Consider the following 11,048-nt stretch of genomic DNA (forward strand, 5'->3'; position numbering starts at 1 on the left):
GGGGTTGAATTTTAGGAGAACATGGGGCAAATTGATCTGGATAACAGTCTGAGTTTGGGGCATTTATTCGGTGCCAGTCATTGAGCTAAGTACGTTGTATGCACGCTTTTAACCCTGTGGGGCCAGGACCATTATTCCCGTTTTCAGGTTAGGAAACTGGCTCAGGTATGAACTGACTTCCTCAGGAATGTAAACGCCACGAAGCCTGCTGAGTGCCTTCTGGCCAGTAATGGATGTGACATGAGACCCCAGAGGTCAGCGGGGAGACCACAGCCTGATTCTGGTGCAGAGGCGGCAAGGGTGGACTGCTCAGGTGCCGGAGGCCGGGACCTTACGGTGTTCGTTTGGCTGGAGGCTGGTTGGGACCTGTGAGCTCACCTCTGCCAGCGGGTTGATAGATAACGCCCTGAATTAAAACCACTCCACAATATGCCCACACATCTGGCAAACAAAGAGAGAGAGAGAGGCCACTCCTGCATCTCCATGCCAGAGAAGTCACACGAGCACTGCTGGGTTGGGAGGAGGAAGATCTGTCCCTTTATTAAAGCCTTGGTTTTCGGGCGCTGTCCTTGCCCACTGCGAGGGGAGCGGAGTGTGATGGTTCCAGACATTTGGAGGCTTCAGGGGTGATGGTGCTCACGACGGCCAGTCCCCCCCAAACGGGAGTGATCAATGAGCTGTGAAAGAGGAACTCTGAGGCATGTTGTACAGGGACCGAGTGGGGGAGGGCACGAGGGGCCGAGAGCAGCACCAAAAGGTTGGGATCACCCTCCGGATCCGGAGGTCAAGCTGCTGGGCAGAGCTCCCTGGAAAAGAAAGAGAGGCTGTGACTCTTTAGATCCAAGGCGCAGGGTTTTTTATCCTTCCATCCTTCCCCATCCATCCAACCCCTACCCCACCCATCCATCCATCCATCCGTCCACCATTCCTCATCTATCACCCATCTACCCACCCACCATTCTGTTTCCATCCATCAATTCATTCACACATCTACCCAACATTCCCCATCCATCTGTCCACTCATCTGTCCATCCATCCATCCTTCATTCATGCCCCAACCATGTCTCTACCATCTAATCACCCACTCCCACCCCCACTTAAACTTGTAGGCCAGCACTCTTCTTGGCTCACATCTATACTCCAGCTCCTGGAGTACTGCTGGCACATAGTGCTTATTAAACTGATGAATTTATCTACCATTTATTTATTCACCTATTTTCTTACCCTCCCCAATCTATTCATTCCCCCACCCAACATTTCGCCACCTACAATGTCCTACAATTCAAGGGGCAATTCCAATATCTGTCAGCTTCCATGTTCTTTCTTGAGCATAAGGGAAGTCTCCGGGGACCAGTAGGAGCCAGCGGGTGGAAGAAGGGGTGTTATTTAGCTCAGGATGAAATCCCCAATGAAGTATCATTTGGGAAGGAAGATAAACCGCTATGTGGGCAGGCAGGGCCCTCACAGGGCATTGTGTCCGAGGCTCCCATCTGACACACGGGGCAAGGGGCGGCAACTCGTACAAGGCTATCAAGTAAACAGCAAATTAGCTAGTCAGGCCCGGGCTTTCATGCTACTTGAAGCTGCTTCCAACACCAACTTGGAGAGAGCAAATGTCCCAAAGGCACTGGAGTTAGATCCTGGAGGACAAGAACAGGGCTGGTTGTGAGCTGTATTTGCCTCTGCTTTTGGTCGTGAACCTTTGAAGCAGCAGCCTGTGTCAGACACGCGACTATTTGCATGGCCTGCTGGACCTGACATATACTGACACTCAATAAACACTTGGTGACTATCAGTTCCTTTATGCCTTCTTCAGGAATCCCTCTCCCCGCCCTCTGCCAGTCTCTTAAAAAAAAAAAAAAAAAAAAAAAGTATTGATTTCAGAGAGAGGAAGAGAGAGAAACATCAATAATGAGGGAATCATTGATCATCTGCCTCCTGCACACCCACCACTGGGGACCGGGCTCACAACCCTGGCATACACCCTGACCAGGAATCAAACTGTGACCTCCTGGTTCATAGGTCGAATGGCTTTTTATCCTTCCGTCCTTCCGCATCCTGGTTCATAGGTCAACATTCATTCTGCCAATCTGTTAAAAGGAGCGGTTTCCCAAGCTTCCATCCTCAGCACCCTCTTCTTTCTTATTCTGTTCGCCACCTCCCACCCTGCCTAGGGCAACTGCACACCCTTCAAATGCCGCCTCCCTCCCAGATCAGACAGCTTCAGTGAGTCTGAAGCCTTATTTCCAGCTATCCACAGGGCATTTCCAGTCATCTGATTTCTGCATCCCCCCCCCCCCCAATATTTCTAATCAATTACCAAACTCAATCTTCCTGGTCTTTATTTTTCTTTGTTTTCCAATTACAGTTGACATTCAATATTATTTTATATTAGTTTCAGGTGTACAGCATAGTGACAGCTATATAAACAGTTATGTAAGTTACAAAGTGGTCCCACCTGGTAAGTACCCACCTGGCATCATACATTCTTATTACAATATTATTGACTACATCCCCTATGCTAGGGGTGTCGAACTCAATCAGAGAAGGGGCCAAAATCTAAAATCTAGCCTAAATCGCGGGCCGAATGGTTTACTGAACAGTCATAAACTGACAATGTCATAAACTGACAGCGAGTGCAGTGATGACAGCGCGGTGCGGGCCACATTGCAAGGCCTGGCGGGCTGGATTTGGCCCGCGGGCCTTGTGTTTGACACATGTGCCCTATGCTGTGCTTTATTTACATCCTTATTATGACTATTTTGTAACTACTAATTTGTACTTCTTAATCCTTCACCCTTTTCAACCAATCCCACAACCCCCTCCCATCTGACAACCCTTAGTTTGTTCTCTGTGAGTCTGTTTCTGTTTTGTTTGTTCATTTAGTTTGTTCTTTAGGTTCCACAAATAAGTCATATGGTATTTGTCTTTCTCTGACGGACTTATTTCACTTAGCATAATACCCTCTAGTTCCATCCATGTTGCAGATGGTAAGATTTCATTCTTTTTTATGGCCAAGTAATACTTTGTTGTATATATGTACTAATCATCTATTGATAGACATTTAGGTTACTTCCATATAATGCTGCAGTGAACACAAGGATGCATATGTCTTTTCAAATTAGTGTTTTTGATTTCTTTGTATAAATACCCAGAAGTGCAATTGCTGGGTCATAAGGTAGTTCTATGTATAATTTTTTGAGGAACCTCCATACTGTTTTTCATAGTGACTACACCAGTCTGTATTCTCACCATCAGTGAACAAGGGTTCCCTTTCTCCACATCTTGGCCCACACTTTGTTGATTTACTGATGATAGCCATCTTGACAGGTGTGAGGTGATATCTCATTCTGGTTTAATTTGCATTTCTCTGATGATTAGTGTGACTTCATGTGTATATCTCATTCGGGTCTTCTGTTCAATTTTCAATTGGATTGTTTGGGTTTTTGGTATTAAGTTGTTTAAATCTTTATATATTTGGGATATTAGCCCCTAAATTAGCCTCTTAGTTTAATATATCCTTGGTGAATATCTTCTCCCAATAGATAGGTCTTTTTTTTTTTTTTCTGTCTTTTTGTTTTGTTGATAGTTTCTTCTGCTGTGTAAAAACCTTTAGTTTGATGCAACCCCATTTGTTTATTTTTATTTGTTTCCTTTGGCTGAGGAGATATATTTCATATATATATTTCATATATATTACTAAGTGCAATGTCAAGAGTTTGCTGCCTGTTTTCTTCTAGGAGGTTTATGATTTCAGATCTTAATATTTAAGTTTTTATTTCATTTTGAGTTTATTCTTGTATTTGGTGTAAGATAGTAGTCTGGTTTCATTTTTTTTTGCATGAATCTATCCAGTTTTCCCAACACCATTTACTGAATAGCTTGTCATTACTCCATTGTATCATATAGGCATGGGTTTATCTCTGGGCTCTCTGTTTCAGTGATCAAGATGTCTGTTTTTATGCCAGTACCATGCTGTTTTGATTACTATAGCTTTGCAGTATAGTCTGATATCAGGTAGTATGATACCTCCAATTTTGTTCTTCTTTCTCAAGACTACTGTGGCAATTCAGGGTCCTTTTTGGTTCCATGTAAATTTTAGGATTATTTCTTTTAGTTCTATGAAAAATGCCATTGGTATTTTCACAGGAATTGTATTAAAAACAGATTGCTTTGGGTTGGTCTTTATTTCTTATACCTGCCCTTGCTTCCATCTCTACTATCACTGTGACAATTCAGGACCTAGTCATCTTTAGCTTTGTCTCTAGGAATAATTTCTAACTGGCCTCCCTGCCTCGGGTCTCTCCCCTTTCCAATTCACTCTTCCACTGACCACCAGAATGACTAATCTCAAATTCCAACCTATCTTGCTCAAATCTCTTCAATGACTCCTTGGCTAGGAAAACATCTATGGATCTTGCTCTGGCCAGTGTTCTCAGTGGGTAAAGCATTGGCCCACACACCAAAGGGTTACGGATTTCATTCTTGGTCAAGGGCAGGTACCAGGATGGCAGGTTCAATCCCTGGTCCCTGGTTGTGGTGCATGCAGGAGGCAACCAATTGACGTGTTTCTCTCATTTAGGTGTTTCTCCCCTCCACACCGCCCCCCCCCCCCCCACACACACACATTGGCTCTAAAGACCAATGGAAAAAATAACCTTGGGTGAGGATTAACAATAAATAAGTAAGTAAATAAATAACTATGGATCTTAATAAGGCACACATAAGGATCTTTTAAGTTCTCTTGATTAGTCCCTGGCTACCTTGCCTGCATACTCCAACAGTTTAACTACTCTAGTCTCGCCTCTCCCCCGCCCTAGGAAGACACACACATATACTCACACTCACTCTGAGACTCTCCTTTGCTCACACAAGCCTGACACTTGGTATAACCCCTACCTACTAACACATTTTCCCCTGGAAAATTCTTTCTGTAGTGTCACCTCTTCCAGGAAGCTCCATGATTCCTTTTGTTTCTGTCCCAACTAAGCTGGGACAAGTGCTCCTCTTGCTGTCTCCATCTCTGGCTGGGCGGGCTGCTCCTCTAGTGCTCACTAGCCCATACGACATTGTAATTGGCCGTCCACTTACCTGGCCCCACACTAAACAGTGAACTCTACAAGAGCAAGGACTGTATCATTCTTTTCTGTGTCCCAAGTTCCTAAATATTTGGTTACTACCAAATGACCTCATCATCTGGGGGCCCCGTACACACCTGGTCACGGCGGGACGGCGGAAGGTGTGCCTTGGTGCAGACATGGCTCCTGTCAGAGCTAGAGATGGCGGGAGGGAAAGGAGAGGGAGGAGAACTCTGAATTCGAGGCTCAGCGCAGAATAGAATAGGACTGCAGGGTTTAAAAATCCCCCCTCGCTCTCTCCCCTCATCGGCTCATCTCCCCCCCCCCCCCCCCCCCCCCCCCCCCGGAACCGTGAGAGCTCCCTGGAAGCCTCACTCACCGGGTGTCCGTGCCTTGGGTCTTGGTGAGGAATTCTGGAAGCAGAGGCCCCAGTCAGAGAAATGACTCCCTAAACACACAGCCACAGACAGGGGCGGCGAGGGAGGGGGCTGAGGTGATTCCCAGCGAGCAGTGAGGAGTGGGCCTGGCTGGTGGGGGCAGTCTGGCTGTGAGGTGGGGGAGGTGGGCAGATTCCCGGAGAGGTCGCCATGGCTGGGAGGGGGTCCGGAACTGGAACCAGAGTTCTGGGGGAGTCTCGGGATGCAGCGGTCCTGACGTGGGGGAATCACCGTGTTTGTATATCTGAGTCCCTTGGTCCTGTGTCTGCATTTTCTTGGAGGGCACAGGGTTCACGCGGTAGCCAGCAACAAACAAGGCCTCGTCTGTGAGTTCGGTGCTGATCTGGGACAGGAACTCCTCAGAACGGGACAATGAAGGCTTCTGCTGAAGGGAAACCAGAAGGGCTCAGCCTGGGAGTTCCTACGGGGGGGCACTGGGTGGGGGCTCCCAGACTGGGGGCCCTGCATCTAAGGAGTTGAAGGGCTGGGCCCTGAGATTAGGCCCTGTAACTGGGGGGCGGTCTCTGGGGCCTGGGGCCTAGCGCTGGGGGTAGAGTCTCTGAGGGGGAGTCTGCCCTCAGCCTAGGCCTCTGCTTCGGCTCACCCCATCTCTAGAACTCCCCTGCAATGCTCACCGAACCTCCAGTCAAGGACGTTGCGGCTTGGGACAGCCCGCTGCCCTTTCTCTCCTTACTCCTGGTGGGCGAGGCTGCCATCCCCCTGGGGGCGGGTGGAATGGTGTTAGATTGAGAAACCCGCCCACCTCCTCCAACCGCTTCCAACACCATCCCCAGGCCCCGAGTTAAGCCAGGCCTTTAGGCAAAAAAACCATCCTGTCTCCGTAGTTCTCCGGGGAAGAAAGGGGACTGACTGCAGGGCTTAAAAATCCCCCTGCCTGACGGGTGCTGTCAAACCCTCGCTCTCTCCCCTCACAGGCTCATCTTTCCCCGTTGATGAGGAAATAAAATAAAATAAAATAAAACAAGATAATATAAAAACCGTTGCCTTAAATCTTCCTGGGGTGAGAAGTGGGTGGGAAGTTCCACAATAATCCCCTCCCCACTGTCTCTTTCCTCCCACCCACAGCCCTTCCCAAACCAGGCAGCCGACGGGCCGCCCCGACCTGGCAGACGGTTGAGATCTTGGGCTACTGGGCAGGACGGGGAGGCTTGGGGCTCTATTACAGGTCCTGGGGACGGGGAGTGGAGTGGGGAAGGAAGGTGGAGGTGGGAAAGAGGGGGCCCGGCGGCGGCGCCGCTGCCCGTTCCTATAAGACCCTCGGTGTCGGCGGGGTTCCGCGGTCCCGTTGCCAGGAGATCAGAGATTCCAGAACCAAAGGCCGGGAAGGGGCGGGGGAGCACTTTCCCGGAGAGTCGCGAGCGCTCCTCCGGCTTCTCCTCCACCCGCCTCGGGGGGGGGGGGGGGGGGGGCGGTGACCCCAGCGCCGAGGTGGAGCGGGCGCAGCGCTTAGGGTGGAGCCGGGCGCTCACCCTCCCACCACTAGGGGCACTAGAGGAGCAGCCCGCCCGGCCGCCCTCCGGCCGCTCTAGCCGCCGCCGCGCAGCGAGCCCGGGAGCGCCCATGGGCGGGGGAGGGGCGGGGCCGCGGGCGGCGTGGGCCGGACTACCGAGCCTGGCCTCCGGGGACGCGCAGACGCCGGACGACCGGGTTTTTCCTCCTTATCTTTGTCTCCGGGAGGCCACACCCGCGCCAGGAAGCAAAGGATGGAGGTTTATCTAGGCCCCTGCTCTTTGGACCCCCCCCGCTCCGTGCCTTCCTTTGCCCCTGCTCCTCCCTCCGTACTTTGGTACGAGCCGATGGAAAGGGGCGGAGGGAGGAAAAGGAAAAGGAAACTGTCGGCCTTAAAGGGGCCGCAGCCATTTTTTAAGGCCTCTTCGCCTTTCTCCAATTTTGGAAGTAGGAGCGCGCTAGCGTAGCTTCTCGGAGGCTGAGCGCCCCCGGAGCCGGAGGGGCGCGGCTGGGGGCTGCGGCGCCTGCGGGGCGGGCGGAGGCGCGGGCCCGCCCACAGGGAGGGCGGGGTGCGCGCGCCCCGCGCCCCGCGCACATCTGGGGCGGCCCGGGCTGCGGCTGCGGCGGGCTGCGCGCTGTGACATCTGGGGCCGGGCGGGAGCGGCAGGCCGCGCGGCGACAGCTGGCACCTCCGGATGGGCAAGGGGGCCGCCGCGATGCCCAGCGAAAACATCTTCCTGTTCGTGCCTAACCTCATTGGTGAGTGCTGCCCGCGGCGCCGGGCCGGGCGGCAGGGAGCGGGGCCCTGGGCAGCCTTCCTGATCCCGCCCCATCTGTCTCCCCCGCCCCATCCCAGGTTATGCCCGGATTGTCTTCGCCATCATCTCTTTCTACTTCATGCCCTGCTGCCCCCTCACGGCCTCCTCCTTCTACCTGCTTAGCGGACTTCTGGACGCTTTCGATGGATATGCTGCCCGAATCCTTAATCAAGGTGACAGACAACTCCCCCCAGCCAGCCGTGAGGCGCCACCACCCCCTGCTCCCTTTCCTGCCTCCTGGGGACCCCAGGGTGGGCAGGTTCTCCGGAACCAGAGGACGCTGTCGTTCTCATCTCTCTAAAGCAGAGCCCAGTGGCCTGGTTTTGTAGAGGGGACTAAGCTAGCTGTTGAGGAGAAGCCCTGGTGGTGCTGGGCGTGTGACAGCTGGCCTGGATGGCAGTGACGGTGCTGGGGGTCTTGGCATTCTTATCAGTCAACAGGTGTGGACTGGATGTGCCAGGCACAGCCAGATCCGGGTTCCGGAAGGCCTGTCAGAGGGAGGGTGCAGAGGCAGGGGTGGGGGTGGGGGGCTTCTGGAGGGTTGAGTCTGTGCTCCAGGCCCACCTCCAGGACTTCCCCTATCACTTCCGGCCTCCAGCCTCCGTGTCTTGAGACCTGGGCCCTTGGTTCTGGGGTTGATAAGTTGTAACTGCACCACTCTCTCTCCCCACTCCCATGCCTCCTCATTTCCCGTCATGGTGACCCTTGTCCTTTGACCTCGCACCCCATGGGGTGCAGCCTGCTTTGCTCCCAGGCAGTGGATGGTGGACATTTTTCATCTTTGAGACTTGGCATCAGAGTGATACACACACGTGGCCCCTGTTGTCGATCCACCGCCCGCTGACAGTGTCTTCCCAACTAACCGCCCCGTGTTTCAGGGACCCGGTTTGGGGCCATGCTGGACATGCTGACGGACCGCTGTGCCACCATGTGCCTGCTGGTCAACCTGGCCCTGCTGTACCCGCGTGCCACCCTTCTCTTCCAGCTCAGCATGAGCCTGGACGTGGCCAGCCACTGGCTGCACCTCCACAGGTCCGGAGCGCTGGGGGTGGGTGGTGGTGGGGGGGCGGGGGGTGGTGTTGGCCTGCTGAGGGGGCGGGGGGACTGTCTGGGGTGCCTGCAGGCTTCTGAGGTCTCCTTTTCCGCCTGCCTTGAACAGCCATGGGCAGGTCCTCTCCCGTGAACTTCAGTTTTGTTTACAGTTGCATTAAGCAAACCCTAAAACTCTTCTGACTGAGAGCCAAGGCTTCCAAATAGCTACCAGCTCTGGGGGGCGGGAAGGGGCTTTTGAATGTGGCATTTAAATGCTGGCTGTGTCCCCACTCGGTAAGGGTGTGGCTTTGGGCCTCACAGTGGTGCCCAGCTGGGCTCCCGGTCCTCTGTGCAGAGGCCATCCCGCCTCCCTCTGGAGGCTGCTGTGGGGATCAGTGGGTGTCAGTGGTAATGCACGCTCATGGATGCCTCTGCTTTCTCCCCAAGCTCTGTGGTCCGAGGCAGCGAAAGTCACAAGATGATCGACCTGTCGGGAAACCCAGTGCTCCGGATCTACTATACCTCCCGGGTGAGCATTTCCTCCGCTTACTCACTCAGCTGGTCCCCGGGGAGGACGGCCCTGTGAGCTGGGATGTGGGGTGGGGAGGGCCTGGGAATGTTCAGGCAGGAGGTGGTTTTTGAAGCAGGAAGTAATATCCTGAGGTTACTCCTTATTCCTCCCTGCCAGCCACACCCTTATTTCCCCAGCAGTTCCGGCTCCCCATCCTCAGAGAGATGGGCCCGGCTCCTGTGTGTGCGTTGTGGGTGGGAGGTTTGCACACTGCCCGCCCGTTGTGTAAGCAGCCCGTTTGCTCTCTGTGCAGCCTGCTCTGTTCACCCTGTGTGCCGGGAATGAGCTCTTCTACTGCCTCCTCTACCTGTTCAGCTTCTCCGAAGGACCTGCAGGTGGGCGACGAGGGCCCGGGCTGGAGGAGGGGGCGGTTCTGGCCGGCCCAGGGAGACGTGGGCCCTCTCCTCACCTGCACCCCACTTTCTCAGCATTGCCCTTGCTCCTTCCCCACAGTTGGCTCCGTGGGCCTTTTCCGGCTGGGACTGTGGGTCACGGCCCCGATCGCCCTGATGAAATCCCTCATCAGCGTCGTCCACCTGATCACAGCCGCCCGCAACATGGCTGCCCTGGACGCGGCAGACCGGGCCAAGAAGAAGTGACAGGGGACTCCGGCCTCTGGCGGCCCCCTGCCCTGGGAGTCTCCTGTGTCACACGGCTCCCCTCCTCCTCCCAGGAGGGCCAGGCTCAGGTCCTCCTCGTGTGTTGTTCAGCTGCAAGTGGGTCAGCCTCCTCGGTGATGTCACGTCCTCCAAGCTCCAGCAGGCCAATCCCGCCCCGGCTCCAAACCAGGAAGGATGCTCGGGAGGCCCCGCCCACTCAGGCAGTGCTTCCGGGCCCCCGAGGGGCCGGCCTGAGGGCTGGGCATCTCACCCCTGCCTGGTCCGGCTCAGCCCGATTGGCTCGGCCTGAGACTGTGGGACCCGTGTGAGGGAGATGGGTGAGGGCGTTTCCCAGGAGGCTGGGGGGCCGGACTCTGCCCCGGCCAGAGGAGGCCGGAGGGACTGAGGCCGGGCACACGGCCGCCTGTTCCTTCCCCATCGCAGTGTCCTCTGTCCTCTGAGAACCTGGGTAATAAAGGCGCCTTCCCTCTCCTGGGCTTGCTTCCCTGGGACATACTCTCGAATGGGGCCTGGGTGAGGGGAGCTGGGGGAAGAAGGAGGGCCCTCGGCTGCTCTCCCTCCGTGCTCACTGCCAGCTCCTTCCTCATTCCACAGGGACCCTCTCTGCCACCCAAGGCCGCGCCAGTCCTTGGCCACCGGCTTCATTTCCTGTAGGACGCTGTCACGAGCTGCTGATTTATTAGCATCCCTGGTGTTTTCTGTCCCTGGAACGTAAGCTCCTCAAGGGCACGGACGTTCCTGGTTCCTTCTCTGTCGCTCCGGGGAAGACGAACCTTCACCCGGCCTATTGCAGCTGCTTAATAAATATCCACCAGTAGACCAGTTGGTTTCTCAGTGAAGTCTTTAGACCACCTTTTTTTTTTTTTTTAAACTATATTGAGCTTACCATATTTAATTCAGCTTCTAGAACATTGAACCAGAGTTGGAGTCTAGGGATGGGCCCAGAAGTCTGCAGTTTGAATAAGCTCCAGGTGACCAATTCTTCCTGAGAAGGTCGAGAATCACTTTTTAAAAAAAATATA

At 54.1% G+C, this 11,048-nt stretch overlaps 2 protein-coding genes across 10 annotated transcripts; one reads left to right on the forward strand and one right to left on the reverse strand.

The window, feature by feature from the left end:
* Positions 1–508: 508 nt before the first annotated feature.
* On the reverse strand, positions 509–7,195 carry LOC311621618 (putative protein T-ENOL). Of its 8 annotated transcripts, none has more exons than XM_084881865.1 (6): positions 6,521–7,195; positions 6,151–6,235; positions 5,747–5,900; positions 5,458–5,491; positions 5,216–5,273; positions 509–806 (listed from the first exon to the last, which is right to left on the reverse strand). In XM_084881865.1, exons 1-6 carry the CDS (start codon positions 7,096–7,098, stop codon positions 765–767), a joined length of 951 nt encoding a protein of 316 aa, XP_084737991.1. In that variant the 5' UTR covers positions 7,099–7,195; the 3' UTR covers positions 509–764. The 8 variants fall into 8 exon arrangements, with proteins under 8 accessions (XP_084737991.1, XP_084737992.1, XP_084737998.1 ...); XM_084881866.1 differs by having other exon boundaries at positions 5,747–5,897; positions 6,521–7,193; XM_084881872.1 differs by having other exon boundaries at positions 5,747–5,897; positions 7,006–7,080.
* Positions 7,196–7,542: 347 nt separating this feature from the next.
* On the forward strand, positions 7,543–10,848 carry CDIPT (CDP-diacylglycerol--inositol 3-phosphatidyltransferase). Of its 2 annotated transcripts, XM_084881879.1 has the most exons (7): positions 7,585–7,744; positions 7,842–7,976; positions 8,110–8,243; positions 8,682–8,835; positions 9,283–9,364; positions 9,660–9,741; positions 9,860–10,848. In XM_084881879.1, exons 4-7 carry the CDS (start codon positions 8,699–8,701, stop codon positions 10,003–10,005), a joined length of 447 nt encoding a protein of 148 aa, XP_084738005.1. In that variant the 5' UTR covers positions 7,585–7,744; positions 7,842–7,976; positions 8,110–8,243; positions 8,682–8,698; the 3' UTR covers positions 10,006–10,848. The 2 variants fall into 2 exon arrangements, with proteins under 2 accessions (XP_084738004.1, XP_084738005.1); XM_084881878.1 differs by lacking the exon at positions 8,110–8,243 and having other exon boundaries at positions 7,543–7,744.
* The last annotated feature ends 200 nt before the right edge of the window (positions 10,849–11,048 follow it).

Source organism: Pipistrellus hanaki, assembly GCF_964339955.1.
Source record: "Pipistrellus hanaki genome assembly, chromosome: 4".
NCBI lineage: Eukaryota > Metazoa > Chordata > Mammalia > Chiroptera > Vespertilionidae > Pipistrellus > Pipistrellus hanaki.